At 51.8% G+C, this 16,670-nt stretch overlaps 1 protein-coding gene across 1 annotated transcript; it reads left to right on the top strand.

Annotated features, from left to right (window-relative positions):
- Positions 1-2,019: 2,019 nt before the first annotated feature.
- MAPK13 (mitogen-activated protein kinase 13) lies at positions 2,020-14,810 on the top strand. The gene is made up of 12 exons (XM_074564332.1): positions 2,020-2,263; positions 6,063-6,192; positions 6,582-6,640; positions 7,730-7,838; positions 8,876-8,905; positions 9,347-9,394; positions 10,329-10,443; positions 10,809-10,880; positions 12,161-12,240; positions 12,714-12,792; positions 14,093-14,269; positions 14,597-14,810. Exons 1-12 carry the CDS (start codon positions 2,145-2,147, stop codon positions 14,674-14,676), a joined length of 1,098 nt encoding a protein of 365 aa, XP_074420433.1. The 5' UTR covers positions 2,020-2,144; the 3' UTR covers positions 14,677-14,810.
- Positions 14,811-16,670: the final 1,860 nt, after the last annotated feature.

The following is a 16,670-nucleotide window of genomic DNA, read 5'->3' as shown; positions in this document are numbered from 1 at the left end:
GGGCACATCCCCGGTAGTGCTGGTTTGTGCTGGTTTGCTATTTAAAAGTGATTTTTCTTCCTCTTCGGCTGCTGTCTCGTTAGGGTGAAGGGTGTTTGTGGGGGCAGGAGCATCGTGGCTCTCCGTAGCGGAGATTTGCTGACTTTCACTTGGAAAAACGATCGCCCGAAGCTGTGTCCCTCCCACTCGAACAGCCTCAGGAACCGAAGTTCCCAGGCCTTGATAAACCAGGGTGGCTTGTGCTGGTCCGAGTCCGGTAGCCATGACGTGTGGGCTCCCCCGTCCCGGAGCTCTGCAGCAGCTGCTCCGAGTACGGGCACGGAGAAGTGTTGGGGACATGGAGAAGTGTTGGGGACACGGAGCCGTCTCCCCGCCTGTGTTCACCTTGCGCTTGCCTTGGGACCAGTGGAGACGAAAAATGCCTAAACTGGACCTGTCTGTGTTTTCTGGGAGAAAAAAAAATATTCCACAATTCCTGAATGTTCTCCGTTATAATATATCCTAGTTAGCAAAAAAAAAAAAAAAAAGAAATAAAAATATATGTATACACTAAAATCAGTGAGAATTGAACTGGGGGGGGAAAAAACATCAAGTGCACCTCCAAAATCAAATCGCTTGAGTCAAGGTTTCCAGTTTCAATTTGAATCGGTCACTGGAATGAATTCATCTTTCCACAGCCGAGCCATGCCCTAGATATTCCGAACTCCTTAATTGCGCGCTGATTGCCCGCGCGTGCACGCGTGGTTGAGCAAGAGCCGTGCTCGTGAAATGACGAATGAGTTACCCCTTCGCGGGTGTTCGGGAGCTGCTGCCGTAACCCCTCTTGCTCACAGGTGTATTTATAGAAACCGGTTTATTTCCTGGCTGCGCTCTTGCTGCAGCCGGGGCTTATTTACACGGATTGATGTAAACAAGGGTAAAAAAACTGCCCCGGCACCTTGTGCCCGGTTTGTGTTCGATAAAACAGCTCTTGCCATGGCCGTTTGAAGAGCCAGCGCTGATCTGTGTTGCAGAGGCTGCTTGTAAGCAGGAAAAATGAATCTGTTGGGGCTTTTTCAGTAATTCCTATTTATCGGGTAACCTGGCTGTAATCCTGCCGCCCGGACGCGCTGGGAGCAGGGACGCCTTCGCGGGTGAGGCTTCGGGCAGGGCTGAGGTTGGTGGGGCAGAGCCCGGCATGAGCCGCGGGGCCGGCTCGGTAAGGCCCAGCTTAGTCACTTCCTTGGGGACGTTCCTTGGGTGCTCCTACCTCCGGTCTGGGAGCCCCTCCTGAGCCTCCGAAAGTTGGAGCAAAATGGCGAGGAGTTCTCTGCCTTCCCAGGAACGGACCTTCTCGCGGGCAGGCACAGCAGAGAACTGGCTGTGGAGACCAGAAAAGGGGTGAGAAGACCCCCTGCTGCAGGGGGTGAAACCAGACCCAGCAAAGCCTGGAGACAAACAGTTCTCAGGATGGTCCCGTCTCGCAGCTGCTCCTCAGCCTCCGCGCTGCAGTCACCTGGACGAAGGTGGAGAACCTCAGCCGGCTTCCACCATGTCCCCGCTCTGCTGGGACGCCAGGCTTGGGAGAAAAATCGCCATCCTTGCTCTCGTGTGGATGTAACACCCCGGTGTCCTCCGTCACGAGCCTGGAGCTGTCTTCCATCAGCTGGGAAGAAGAATGTCCCCGCTTGTCTGACGAGGCGCTGTGGCTTGTTCCCCGGATTCCCCGGCTCGACGAGTCCTTACTCATCCGCTGGTTCAGAGCGGGGATTTCACGAGACCCCCTCTGAGCCCCACGAGGACATTTCTCGGCTGGCGGCCGGGTGGAAGCAGAAGCGGGAGAGCCGTCGGTGGCGGTGGGTCTCCCAGCGGTGTTCCTGCGGCAGGGCCGGGTGGGTGCTCAGCGCCCGTTCCGGAGTCCAGAGGCACCTGGACGCGACCGAGGCGTGTCGGGAAACCTGATGCCTCACCTCCGCCGATGTGGAGGCGGAGGGAGGAGGGTCCAAAGACATGTCCCTTCACGCTCGCAACAGCTGAAAACAGAGAAGGAAACTCGCTAGAGCCTTTTGCAGCAGCGCAGGCGGCCTCGCTGTCCCTGTCTCACCCCAGGAGCCCTCCCGCACTCCAGTACTCTGGGGGGGTGGCAGTCCCGCTCCCGCCGGGCGATGAACATCGCAAGGAGAAGAGGCTTTTACAGACAGGAGGTGAACAAAACCCTCTGGGAGCTGCCCAGGAGATACACGTCCCTCCACCCCGTGGGGTCGGGAGCCTACGGCTCCGTCTGGTGAGTGGGGTCCTGCCGGCATGGCACGGGGCGAGCTGGGGGTGTTTGAAGTGTTGCGCCGGTGTGTGTGTGGGGGAGCGAGGAGGTGCCTGTCAGCACCCCTCCATTAGGAAAGGCCATTTGCATGTGTGATGAAGGCGGTTTCCCTCCTGCTCCGGTGCAGCGGGCAGCGGCTTGGAGACTTGGTGGCTTGAAGAAACTGAGATGTTTCCTCCTGTCGTCGCCCTGGGTGGGCTCGGAGGGGAGAGTTTCCCACCTGGACTCACCTCGGTGGCCGTGATGGACTTTAGGGACAACAGGCGACCTTGGGCAGCGGCTCGAGGACCAGGAGAGGCAGCTTGGGGTGCCACCTCCGCGCCGGGGGGGTCGGGCAGCTTTCGTGCTGCGTTGGTCTCTGGCTTTGCGTGAAGTGTTCTGTCTGGCAGCAAAGTCTGTGTGGGGCAGGGGGGAGGGAATACCTGGGTGTCTGAAAGCGATTTGTAGGTGGTAACGGAGGTGGGTGGTGGAAGAGGGGTGGCTGCAGCGTGTCCCCTGCAGCGTGTCCCCGCTGCCTTGGTCCAAGGCAGCTGATGCTGCTGGGCTGCCTGGGGAAAGGAGCTGGACAACACGACCCCTGCCTTGGTCCTGCTTCCAGCTTGGGATCAGCAAATAGATAGAAGTGATCGTAAACCAGGACTAGTACCGGACTGGGACTTCTCCCTGGCTGATGATAATCCTCAGCCTACGGGAGAGCTGCGAAGTTAATTAATCAGTTGGGCAGCGGTGCCCGTGGCGAGAGCAAGCAGAAGTCGGACCTCGCTTGGTTTTTACGCCGTCGGACGGGGAGGGGGAGACGGGCGACTGTTTGAAAGGTTCGATTCGATATGAAGCACCCGCCTGACGGGATCCGGAGGAAGCTCTTGTTTCATAACACGCCGAGCTGCTAAAAAAAAAAAAAAAAAAAAAAAAAAAATAGGTGTGTCTCCTTTTGTAGGCGCTGGGCAAAGTCTGTGCCGGCTGCCACAGAACGGATCCCCGGATCCCGGAACCCCGGGGCCCGCGCTCTGTCCTTGTCCCCTGGCTGCCTGTTTACAAAGAGGCACCCGGTGTTGCCCTCCCCCGTGCTGCTGCCCGGGTGCATTTAAGCTTCTGAGATGCTTAAATGAGTCCTGCAAAATCGAAGGCTAAACTTGGCAGTTTTGACGTTTGTCCAGTGTTTTCTGGGTTTTATCATAAAGGAAAGAAGGAAGAAAAGAAAATAAAGACGCGGAAGAGAAATCTTTCCCAAGTTTCCTTGCCCAGTAGAAAAAACCCAACAAGATGATGCCAAGTCTTTTCCTGGTCCCAGGGAAAGCCTCGGCTGCTCCGGAGGTGGAGGGAGGGTGCGGGGTGGTGGTGTGGCACGGGCAGTGCTCAGCAGGGGGTTGGTGCCGATCCCTGCACGAAGCGGAGGTGGATGCCTGTGGGGTTGGGATTTGCTGTCCTCTGCTGGGAATCGCCGGGAAGCTTTGCCTATCGCAGCGTTACGGGGAGCCGCCGGCTGTTACAGCTCGAGCAACTGAGAAACTCCGGCAAAACAGCAAAGATGCGTTTCTTCCCTCGTTAATTCTGCCAAAACCTGTAGTGATTTGGCTTCTAGTTGAGTGTAATTGTGGAAGAAGAGTCTTCTGGCCCCTCCAACGCCGGTCGGGCCGATCTCTGCCGGGGCCACGGCTCTGCCTGCCCGGGGTCATCCCGAACTTCAGCCATTCATCAAACCTGTGCTGGGAAGAACGTGGTGGGTTCTCCCGGCGGCGGCAGCTGAATTAACTCTCAGCTGTGCCTCACGGCAAGGGGGACGGTCGCGTCCCTGCTGGGCAGGCTGAAGCTCTGTCACCCAAACTGTCCTGTGGGATAGATCCATGCTCCGCAGGCCAGCAGCTGGGAACGCAGGTGAGAACACGCACCCTCAGATTAGGAAGTCTGCCCTGAATTCTGCAGAAGTTGTTTGACTACGTGACCCAAGTCCCTTCCTCTTACTTCCCTCGCTTCTCAGAACAGTTAACGCTGTGTTGTCCCCTCTGCCGACACCCGCTGAAATCCTGAAACGGAGCCACCCCTTCCCTGTCCTCCCGCGATACCCCACGCCATCTTCAGCGCTGAAGCTGCCTCGCGTGGCCGTTCCTGCACTCCCTTTGCTTTCCCCATCTGAATGCGTCGACAAAATGGCCGTCGCGCCTCTCGAGGGATGTCTCTGCTCTCGTCACGCGCAACTTAGAGCGACCGGCAGGGACCTCGGTGGCCAAGAGCGGGGAGATTGCCCGATGGTATCGGGGAGGTTGATGGGAGCTGCTGACAGCTCAGGCTGCCGGAGGACACAGCACAACCGACCGCTTGTGGCCGACAGAGGAGAAAAAGCTGCGCAAGAGACTCCCAAGATTTGCAGCAAGGAACTGGTGACCCCTGCTCAGTGTTGAACCCAAGGAAAAGCCAGGCGGAGCGGGATATTCCTGCCTCTCCCACTGTAATCAGCCCTAAACCCAGCAAAATGCGCTGTTTGATTGCGTTATAGACAGCATTTCCCTGTTTATTCACTTTATGAAGTCTGGCCTCTGAGTGATGGCCCTGCAGCTCACGGTGACGTCGCTCTACAGCTTTATGGTACCTGCCCCTCCTCGGCTCGGGTGCTCCCAGGGCCTCGAGGAAGGAGCCGTGGCTGCAGCCGGGGACCGGTGGGGGTGAATTCCGCGTCCCTTCGGAGAAGGAAGCGGGGGAAAAAAAAGTGTCTGTGGGAGGCTGGAGGATGCGCGCGAAGCGCTAACGCCAGCGTTCACGAGGGCTCGGGTTAGGCTGTGCAGCTGCACGTGGGAGTGAACGTGCCGATTTATAGCCCTTCCCTTTCCCCGCGAGATAAGGATTTACAAAGGACGGGAACCGCTCTGGAAACCCACAGCGTGATTTGCCCCTCGGCAAACCCTGTTCGCCTCTTGGGAGGGGTCGAGGAGGGCCCGAGGCAGCAATGTGTAACGGGGTGCACTGAGACCCCCCTGAAAAATACCGAGAATCCCGAATTACAGCTGTCCCTGCCCGAGGAGCTCCCTCCCCACCTCTTATCTGGTGAAACCTGGGGCCTGACCAAAGAGCGGAGAAAGTGTGGTGGGGTCGCCCTGCCCGGCCGCAGACAGCAAACGCCACCAGAGGGAATAACGCGTCACGTCCCCAGCGACGGCTGTTGTACCACGTTTTCATCAGCTTTGTAAAAGACTCCCATTTTCAGCCAGACCCGCTGTTCCACAGAAGCACACGTACGGCATCACAGATCCTGAACGCGGGAGAATGAATTCCCGCAGCCTGTGTTTTCGGTGTGTGACCTCCGCTGCCTTTGCTCCGGAATACAATGAAGAGGCTGACGGACCTTTAAAAGACAACAACCCCCAAGCAGATGGTGAAGCAGGAATTGCTTTATTCCCTTATCTCCACGCGGTAGGGAAGGAGACGGCAGAGTTAGACCTAATCCTGACCTTTCGCCGTTTGTGTCTGCCTCTTCTCGCGGTCCTGCTAGCTCACTCCTGCAGGTTAAGGGAAATAAAGACCGGGTCACTCATACTTTGCTTGGTGTCCCACCTCGCCCTCCAAGGAGCACGGGCTGTGTTCCGCTGCCCTGGCTCATGGTGACACCTCTGTGCGCAGAGCTCCACTGGGAAAGACCGAGGGGCTTTTCTTTGCCGTTCTTCTGCGAGGCCCAAAATTAGCTCTTCTCGAAGAGAAGACCTTTGCTATTGCAAAATTCGTTAAAAACGCACTGCCCGTGTCAGAACTGGTTTTTATTTGTCTGCCGCAGTTCAGCCATCGACAAGAAGACAGGGGAGAAAGTGGCTATCAAGAAGCTCTGCCGCCCGTTCCAGTCAGAGATCTTTGCCAAGAGAGCGTACAGAGAGCTCATGCTGCTGAAGCACATGCAACACGAGAACGTAAGTACTCTCTTTTTTTTTTCTCTCTCTATTCCTGCTGAAACAAGGGGGATTTTCTTGCCACCTGGGAGCGAGTCCTTTCTGGTGGCATCACCTTCGTTGTAATCGAGAGGTCCTGACGCTTGGCACGCGCGGGCAGTCTCGGGGTTTGACTGCTGCCTGCCTGCTGCGCCCAGTTGGCACCAGGCTGAAGCAGATGTGTAATGGGTGCTCCCGTGCATTAGTAAGAGGAAAAGCAGCCGCGCAGCATAGTGAGGAGTCCTCGGATTCCTCAGATGGAGTTCTGGGTGCTCACCCACACGCGCGTGCCGATGGAGAGCTGCCCCCCGAGTCCCACGTGCACAGCAAATGCTTTCCAGGTTTCAATGTGGACTTCTCTTCCCCGTCAGGTCATTGGGCTGCTTGATGTCTTCACCTCCGCCGCCTCCTACCAGGGATTCCAGGACTTGTAAGTTTGGGTTTTGCGTTCGTTCTCTCCAGACTCAGCCATTGCCCAAGACACCCGTCACGCCGGGTAACAGCTCAGGTTGGGGCGCAGCCCAACACAGCGAGCTGAAAAGGGGCCAGACCAAAGCCCGACATCCCCAAATAACAGGGAAAAATCAAAAAACCAAGTCAGTTCCTGTGGGTAAAACACCCGGAATACGTCAAGAGATGCCATGCCGTGCTCACAGCTGGGAGAACACGGTATATAGAGAGCGAGGGATGTAACGAGGAGGCACCGCATGCCATGGGGCATCACACGCAGCGCGATCCATGCTAAGGCACTGCCTGTGTGAGGCTGCACTCGGAATGGGAGAAGTCTTGTTCACCAGGCCCTGGGGCAATTAAACTGGGAATTTTAAAGATCTGGCTTTCTCTTCATCTTGATTCTGACTGTTTTTTTTTTTTTTTTGGCATTTCCCTCAGTGTTGATGGTCAGGTTGGACGAGTCGTTTTCCCTTCCCCGTCCTTGAGCACGAGCAGCGTGTGCCGGGGTCTGGGTTTTGGGCTGACGGCCAGGTGTTTGGCAGCCTGCGGGAAAAGCGTCTGAGGGTTCTCAGAGCGGTTCCTGCTGGAAGACCGTCAACTAATTAGCAGTCTCAGTAGGCAGGCCAAAGACTGAAGGAAGCGAGATGTTGTCTTCTGAGGCAGGGCCGCAGAACATTACAAAGATAAATTTGGGAGCCAACGCAGCAGTTTTGCAAGACTCTTTAAAGCTGCGCAAGATGTTTCAGCTCCCGGGTGGTGTGAGGCTGTCTGGAATTGATAATTGAGGTCTAAAGTAAACTAATTCAAGATCATTAAAGTTTTGGAAGACTCTTGTTCTTACTTCATGTCAGATATCCAATACGAGGGAAGGAGAAAGAGCAATTTTCAGAGCAGGCTGAAAGCCCAGCATCACTGCAGGCTGTGCTAGCGTAGCTGGGGACACTGTCACAACTCCTCTTAGTTACAGTAACACAGCCAAAAAAACCCCCAAACCAGTGAGAACAAGGCTAGCCTGGTTCCCTGTGTTTTTCTTCTAGACTCAGGGCCTTGTCTTACTGCCTTTTAGCTACCTGGTGATGCCGTACATGCGGACAGATTTACAAAAGATCATGGGACATGAATTCAGTGATGAAAAGATCCAGTACCTGGTCTACCAAATGCTGAAAGGGCTGAAGGTAGGTGGGTCTGGAGGAGTTTAGTGACTCCCCGTGTCTCCACTACACGTCACCTCCGGGTTGACCATCACTAAACCCCCTTCCAGCACTGTATGGGGAGATTCGGGGGGTTTATGCATCCCCCAAGAACAGACATTTGCTGTTGAACTCCTCTCGTTCCAGCACGCATCAATAAAATGACTGTTTGTTCACGTCAGTCACTCGGGTACCGGAGCAATCGGCAGTCAGAGACCTTGCGGTGGTTCTCCTGTGACAGTGGTTGTGTCAGCCCAAACCCTTAGCAAAATTCCACGTAAAAAGGAAGAGGCTGGTAGCAAAAGGAGCTTCTGCTGAATTCCTAGCAGGCTCTCGGGGGAAAAGACAGAGGGGATGATTTTCTATTCAATAGAATACGGGAGGAACCTGCTGCTGTAACTGGCTTTGAGAGAGCAGAAAGCAACCGCTGCAGACCCTGGGGTGTGGAGACAACGTCTTAACGCTGCCCTCTCTAATATCCTTCACCGGGAGTCGGAGCCGTGGCTTACAGGCATTAACGAGTTCACCTTAATCACACCTTTCCCCAGCTCGCTGTTATCTTCAGTTTAAGTAAAGGGGGGAAGAACACACGGAAGGTTTAACCGGTGTGAGAAAAGCCACGTAGTCAGTTTCTGCAACTCGGATCTGATTTCCAATTTTAACGATGAGATTTATTTTTTTTTTTTTCATGTGGTTCAACACCCAAACCGACCAAGTTTTCAGGTCCTCTGCTCACCATGTTCCTACCTGTAACCCCGACGCCTTTGATAGTTTGAAGCTATTAGTGCACTCGCTCTAAGGAACCATTGCTCCGTACCGCCTCTGCGGCTCTATGCCTCTTTTTTTTGGGGTGGCGACGTTAACTGCAGACACTGTCAGAAATTCAGTGCGGAGATTTCTTGTCAAACTGCTGCTTGGGGGGGGCTGGGTGCAAGGTCTTGTTCGTAGCTCTCGTTTCTCTGCTGGAGAACAGAAAGTCTTGTCTGCTGGTGCTCACATTGTGGCTCCTCTTTTTATTGCAGTATATCCATTCGGCCGGCATCATCCACAGGGTAGGTTCATGTGCGCTCTTACTCTGAATTTCGTCTGTTTAGGAGAAAACACAGCTTGGTCGTAAAGTTAATAAATTCCTAAACATCATTTCGCTAATAGCCTCGTCTGCTCTAAGGTCTCTCTGGTGTCCTCCCGCTTTTCCCTCCTACACCCTGTATGTGTTTGGATTTGCTCATTTGTGCGGCATTTTGGGGAAACGTTGTGTTTTCTGATGAGCTGAGAAGCATTTTCTGATGCTTTTTGAATTCAAACTGTTTCAGGAAAAAATAAAGCCGTGATCTAAAGCTGTACAGTACAGCAGGCACGCTGTCTTTGCTGTATCAGTGCTGGGCTCGGGCTGTTACGGGATCCCACCAAAGATGAGCAGAGGTTTGGCTGAGGCTCGTGTTGACGCGTTGCAAATACAAACATCCTTATGATTCTGCTTTTGTCTGTTGTAGGACCTGAAGCCAGGAAACCTGGCTGTGAACGAAGACTGTCAGCTAAAGGTAGGTGGAAAAGCGCCCCTCTGTAGCACGTAGCGTATCAGATTGTGGAGGAACTGCTCTGCCAGCAGGAATTTGGCACCGTCATGTTTCCTCTTGCCTTCCGAGACTCGATTCGAGGCGTTTCATTACTCGGCGGTTGCAGGCAGTGGGAAATACTCACCTGCTGATGTAACTTGCTGAATCAGGGCCCAAGACTTGGAATGAACATCCTGTCGCCGTAATTCCTGTGGCATGGCAGATCGTAATGCCTTCCTAAATAAATTCAGTACTGCTGAGCAATCCTCGCGTTAGGTGAGCGATCCCTGAAGGATAACTGGATTCAACCACGGTTACCCTTTGGTTCTCCTTGACGCGATGGTTGTGATTCCAGCCAAAGTTCTTTTCAGTGTTGCTCTGAAGGATTTGCTTGCAGCTCGCTGGTGTGGTGCTCCAGCGTGTGTTTTCTGTAACACATATTACAGGGAATGGCTCTGTTGTCCGTAAAGGTTGGGTCAAGCTACGTTCATCTCCAGTATTAAGGGAGAGGCCACCCCCTGTCAGCTGCAAGGTGTTTTTATAGGAAAGGGTGAGTCGGGGTGGCTCCCAGCACGTCTTTGCCGCCAGGTTATAGAACAACTCAATTAAATAAAGCTCAGAGAGTTGAAACTTAAGCTTCAAGAAAGGAAGCGACCTTCCAGGTAGCCCACAGCTCTGGTCCTTTCGGCAGGGTCTTCACACAACTGGTTTTGCAGCCGGCTTGCAATTTACAGTGGAATTAAGACAAACCTGTTAGTTCTTTGTACCGTCCCGTGGGTGGCTCTGGTGTAGTTGGAGCCTTCGTTATTATCTGATTGGATCGGCTTCGTTTCCTCTTAGAAGTAGATTCTCACTTGCCCGTAGGATTTCTCTTTTCTTTCCTGCCCTTCCTTCTCCCTCTTCCTTTGGTCACCTGCAGATCTTGGATTTTGGCTTGGCCAGACACGCTGATGCTGAGATGACAGGCTACGTGGTGACGCGCTGGTACAGAGCCCCAGAAGTCATTCTGAACTGGATGCATTACAACCAGACAGGTGAGCTGCCTGGCGTCGGTGGTGTCACCGTCTGGTGACGAGCCCGGGGATCCCGCTGTCACGCCTGGGTCAAATCTCACGTAACCCTCCAGATGTTTTTCTTCTTTATCATCGGTGTCCCCTGGAGCGGAGCGAGTCCCAGAGCTGTTGCACAACTCCCAAAGCTGGTGCCTGCGGGAAATGATGAAAGCAGAGATTTTAGCAGCATAGAAAGAACAGGGGAGGGTGGAAAATGGGAGTGAAATTTAAATCGGTGCCTGCCCCAAAACACAAAGCAAGCAGCAGCCCCAGCAATCATTGCTGCCTTTTTACTGTCCATTTTTCTTTTTTTCCTTTTTTTTTTCTCCCTTTTTCTCTCTGAACAGTGGATATCTGGTCTATTGGCTGTATCATGGCAGAAATGCTGACCGGGAAAACGCTGTTTAAAGGAAAAGACTGTATCCTTTCAAGCTGAACCTTTTCCCTGGGGGGAGTAGTAATTCTTGGTGTGCGTGAAAGCGCTTTTATGAATGAGGTTACTGAGAAAAGCAGGTGTCGGTCTGGTTTACCAAGGGGTAATCGCAGGGACCCATTACAGTCAGTGCAGACCAATCACAGTCTTTGTGGTGAGGAAAACAGAGAGAAGATGGGAGGGGGCCCAGCCACCCTTAGAAATACACCTCTGTGCTGGCCACGTGTGCTCTAAATCATTAGTCTGACCTCGCGTGGCCATAGCTCCAACCCCAAACCCTTCCATATCCCCCTGTTGCGGGCGGAGTGAATAACTTCACTTGTAAGAGAGTAGTGAAATGTTTATTAACATAAAACAGTGATTTAACAAAGTTAGCAGTGAATGCGACAGTGTTTTACGAGATTCGATGCCAGGGTACACTTGGTTATTTACTGCGTCGAGGCCGGGGTCAGACAAGCTCTCAGGGAGACCCCTCCGTTGAGTCAGGAGGCTCAGAAAGGACCCCCCGGCTTTTAAACTCCTTCTCAGAGAGGGGTCGGGATGCGGCTGGATCCAGTCCTAGTCCCAGAACTTGGTCAACGGTTTATGTCTAAAGGATTATATATGCACAATCAATCCTTAGATCACTTGGCTAAGATTTCAAAGTTTAGCATGCTATTAGTCACTTACCGAGAACCTGTTGCGGCAAGGAATCTCTCAGCCTCGAGGAGAAGAACCTTAAATGAGCGTCCCCACTCAAGGGGAGAGCCTGGCATGCAGCCGCTGCCGTGCAGGAGAGCTCAAAGGGCTCTTGGGCTGTCCGCTATTTATGGAGTAAGAGAATTGACCTGTAGTCATATTTGCATGGGAACAAGATACCCAGGTTCCCACTCCAGACAGGGTTTTGGTTATGTTGCCAGCCACCTCCCACAGTTCAAGTGCAACTCATCACAACTCCTGCTGATGGCCATGGCTTGAGCAGAAGCCGGTGGGTGGGAAAAGGGGAGAGCACACCGCCACACCCCCAAGCCCACGGGCGCATGCCCTGGCTGAGTTGTGCCGGCAAAATTATCCGTTGATGAAAATGTCATCCTAGGAAAGAAGCCTTGGAGCTCTTTTTGACGGTACAATGAGTCTCTGCTTGTGCAGCTCTGTTGGGTTTGTATCATAATCTACTCGTAGCTCCCACGGGTCCTCAGGCTCTCTGGTTCCCAGCCCATGGGCTGAGCTGTTGGGGGGTGTCCAGGGGTGTCTCCCAGACGGATGATCTTTAACGCAGCCTGCCAGACCTAGATCAACTGACTCAGATCCTGAAAGTAACGGGACATCCAGGAGAAGACTTCGTGGAGAAGCTGGAGGACAAAGCGGTAAGAAAGTTCATTGTGGACTCAGGTCTTGGTGGCAGAGGTTGGTGGGGAGCGGTGAACTTGGCCCTGTCTTTGAGATGGGAGAGGTGCTGCTTCTGCGACAGCAAGTCTGTTGGCAGAAGGTGCTTGGCAAGGAAGATGTTTCTCTTTGCTGGTGGCACATCTGATGGATTTGGCGTTGCGTTGGGAACTGGTGTGGATTGCAGGGACTCTGGGTGAGGTGCCTGATGCCCCAGAAAACCACTGACCTCCTCTATTATCCAGTTTGGCCCTTAAAGCAGGAATATTTCTGCATCTCAAGTGATAAAAATAGTTCCTTGCAAACCGGTCATTTGAGTGTGACATCTGGGATGATTCGGTTTTCTCTCGGTTTGCCTTTGCCCATCTGAGCCATGAGACCCAAGACCCGTATTTCACAGCCCCCGGCACTTCCCCACCTGCAGTAAATGTCTACGCTTTCCTCTCTCTTTCAGGCGAAGAGCTATATCAAGTCCCTTCCTAAAATCCCTAAGAAGGATTTGTCTGTGCTTTTTCCCAAAGCCAATCCTCAGGGTAAGTCATCTCCGGCGTTTCTCACGAGCTTTCACAGCTGGATGGAGGCAGACTGACCGCCACAGCTCCAATGTTTTTTTCCTCCTCTTTCTCATAATTTCTTACAACTTTATCCCTTGCAGGTTGTGCCTCTGCCCTTCCCCAGGGCAAATACATATGAGTTAAAAGCAAAATGATTCTTTATTGGTATTACAATGCCGATGTTCTGCTGTTCTTGGCCATTTACTACTTTCTTTCTTTTTTTTAATGTTGAAATGACACAGCCTGTAACATGCAATATTTAAGGAAGAGGGAAACTTCTGACTCTTTTATCAGCAAGCCCGAAGAGAGCGGGTGCTGGATATAACGGGATGTCTCGGTTGTGGGATGCAAATTATGGCATTAGGACAGTTGCAAATATCAGCTCCACTTGGTATGAGAGTTGGGATGAATTTTGGCTGATATTGGCTTCCAGATCTCGCTGTTTGTAGCCAAGCAGGTGATGGTATGATCAGTAACATTTAGATAAACAGAACAGCTCTTGTTTTTTCATTATTATTTTCCAGCTCTGCAGAGAAGGCATCACAGGTTTTGATAAAGTGCTAAGAGAGCCCTGCAGTCCACGCCAGTGATTTTTTTAATTTATTTTTTAGAGTATAGCTTACCTCCTAACTGTTTGTTGAACACCTGGGTCTATTGATATTTTTAACGGGCAGCTGAGATGTGCAATTTTCAGGGTAAAAATTGATCTCTTACAAGGAGCTTTTCTCCCCACGTAGATTTGAGGTGAGAGCGAGCAAAACTCTTCTAAAAGCTGAAAGGAAGAAAGCATTAAGACGCTAAAACCAAGGGGGAACGGGGCTGACAGAGCAGTTGGTGTCTGAGTTTCCTGCCTTCCTGTTTACCAGGGATGTATAGGTTTCTATATAGATCACTCATGTTAAGACTACTTGAGTTGCGGGGGTCAGAGTGAAAGCAAATGATGAAAACTGAAAAATACCTTGAAGTTACTGGCTTGCTCTTTGTGTTCTTGCAGCCCCACCTGTGCAGCAAGGCTTATTCCAGACTAATTTGTTATTTCTGCACAATTTACACCTCCAGTTCTGTCAGCAAGAGCTCCCTGAGGCTGCTGTTGGGCAGCCTTTGCATCCCCTCCGATGGGAGCTCGGTGCTACCTCGGCGAGGTCGAGGAATTTCTTTCATTTTCAGGTCTGGAGAATGTAGTACTGGAAACACCCGTCCCATCACTTGCAGGGCTCGTGCGCGGGATGCCTGTTCTCTGTCGCACCTTGCTTAGCCCTGTTGCTGTCTTCTCCTACAGCAGTGGACCTGCTTGACAAGATGCTGCAGCTGGATGTGGAAAAGCGCCTTACGGCGACGGAGGCGTTGGCTCACCCCTATTTCGACCAGTTCCGAGACGTCGAGGAGGAGACAGAAGCCCAACAGTCCTACGATGACTCTCTGGAACACGAAAAGCTTTCGATAGACGAGTGGAGAAGTAAGAAGTTTATCTTCTTTGAGGTTCCTGGCTAACACAAGACTTTCCCCACCCCTCTCTCCTTACTGTGCCCACACTGGGCAAGGCTGCGATTACCTGCTGGTGATTGCGCACATCGCCCTGGCCTTGCCCTTGATTTTGTGCATTCAGCAAAGACCCCTCCAGCTCTTCAGGCAGACTTTTTCTGCCTCTCTGCTTTGTCTCTTCCAGCTTGTACCTGCCATATCCCCTCCTCTGAATGCCTCCTCTCTGCACATATAACAGTCAAACTTTCATTTGCGCCCTCTAAGATCGCACATTCATGGTTATTTTGTTCTGTTTTTCAAGAGCATATTTACAAGGAGATCTTGTCCTTCAGTCCCATCGCACGGAAGGACTCGAAGAAGCGAAGTGGGATGTCATTATAGCGACCGGCGCGGCCGTGGCTGGGATTCACTTCTCCCGGATGATGGAGCGGATCCACTCCACACTGCCGTGCTGGTGGCCATTGTTTGGCCTGTGGGACTTCTCTGGGTGCCAACGCAAGGATGACGCCGTGCTGTGGGCATTGGACTTTATTCTACTAAAGGGGGAAGCACCCCAAACAGTTTTCAAGACAAAAGATAAATATATTCTCATTGAAACTTTAACTGGGAGAATTTTACCTGGTGTTTCTTTATTACTTTTTTTTTTTATTTGTCCACTTAAGAGAGCGGCGGTTTCATTGCTCTTTTCTCTTTAGGCTTTCCAAGCACAGGTTTTAGTACATTAATTATGGATAAGGTAAAGAAAAAGGGAAAATTGTCTGGGAAGTGAGTCCAAGGCAAAATAATCAGAAATAGTGAAATTCAGCATAACAAGACTTTATCCAACCTAACTCCGCGTGCAGACAAGCAGCATCCAGCACAGCGAGGGTGCTGGGACGGTCTCAGTGCCAGGACACCACAGGAGTCCAGTCCATCATGGGACGGGTCTGTGTTCAGAGCAGCTCCAAACCCTTGCTATACACGCGACTCCCTGCTACGGTGCTTCCCCCTCCAGACAGCTGCTGCCTCCTCTTTTTTTTTTGTGCTCTGTTTATTTCATTCCCTGGGTTTTGAATAGTGCCATCTCCTCCTTATTGCTAGCAAACACATCCTGGGACTTCAAGGCCATTTCCCACATTGATAGACCAGGTATCCCATGGAGCTGGGTTATAATCTACCCGTCCTGCTGCCCTTCCTTTGTGCCCAGCTGGTTTCCCCAATGGTTCTCCCTCCACCACACTTATTTCTGGCTGAGCACCCTCTCCCTGGAGTCACCCTGCCTGCTCCAGGCTGCCTTTATCTCCCTCACCACTTATATTCTCATACCTTCTGCCCTGCGGGATCAGCAAAACCAGGGATCCTCTGGCTTTGGTTCTCTTTAACGGCTGCTTGTTCCTCAATACGAAGAGACATCTAAATAGATGATTTGGAAAATCGTCAATAGTCAGTCCTAAGGCTCAGCTCTCAAAGTAACTAAGAAAAGTTCATGTACTGGGGGGAGGGAGAGCAGAAAAGTGTGTTGCATGAACAACCTAGCACTAGCAGAAAGAGGAACACAATAAATCAACTCAGTGGCCACAGAAAATAAGTTCAAATATCTTCGTTTCTTGGTATGAGATTAGCTCCTTCAGTCTACATCTAAGATAATAAATAGAGTATCTCAGGAAACCCGCTACCGGCTAGAAAACATGAGTAACAGCTTCGCAGATTCCCTTTACTGCCCTTATTTTACTGCCTTCACTTCTTTAGTGAGTAATTCTTTGGTAGTTACAAGGAATCGTCTTCTCCCAGGTGCTCAGAGCCCCCGCGAGTGACGGGGTTGGGACGGTGTGGTGCTGCTGGCACTGGGCTGGGGAGAGCGTCCCCAGCCAGCCGCATCCAGCCCTGCTCGAACACAGTTTTTTGGTAGGTCTAGATGTTTATATGAGATGAAAAACAACATAATAATCTCTTTTTTTTTTTTTTTTTTTTTTTGCTCCTGGTTGTAGGCAAGAAAAAACATACGATAATGTGAGAAAATCCAGACGATTTGCCTGGATTTAATTGCTTTGGAAAGGTGTGGAGATAGCATCGTGATAAGAGAGTATGATACATAAAGGGGGGAAGGCTGTTTTACGAACGCAGACCAACCAGTCAGTCATCTGGGTCCTCCCTCCAGGGAAAGTTTGTTCCATCTTTTGGTTCTACAATATGCTAAATAGTTCGTTCACATTTAAAAGAATGTTTTGATCTTTAAAGTAATTTGATGTACTGGAGGTACACCGATATCATCTGAAGCCTGGCATTTCTTGATGCGTACGCGTCCGTGTGTCCCAAGCCACCAGCACAGGGGTGTTTGCTAGAAATGTTATTACCATGAGAACAGAGGAGAGATGAAAAATAATTACAAGAACAAA

Source organism: Larus michahellis, chromosome 21, assembly GCF_964199755.1.
Source record: "Larus michahellis chromosome 21, bLarMic1.1, whole genome shotgun sequence".
NCBI lineage: Eukaryota > Metazoa > Chordata > Aves > Charadriiformes > Laridae > Larus > Larus michahellis.
Note: the sequence above shows the minus strand (reverse complement) of the source record. Positions and strands in the feature narration are given on the sequence as shown.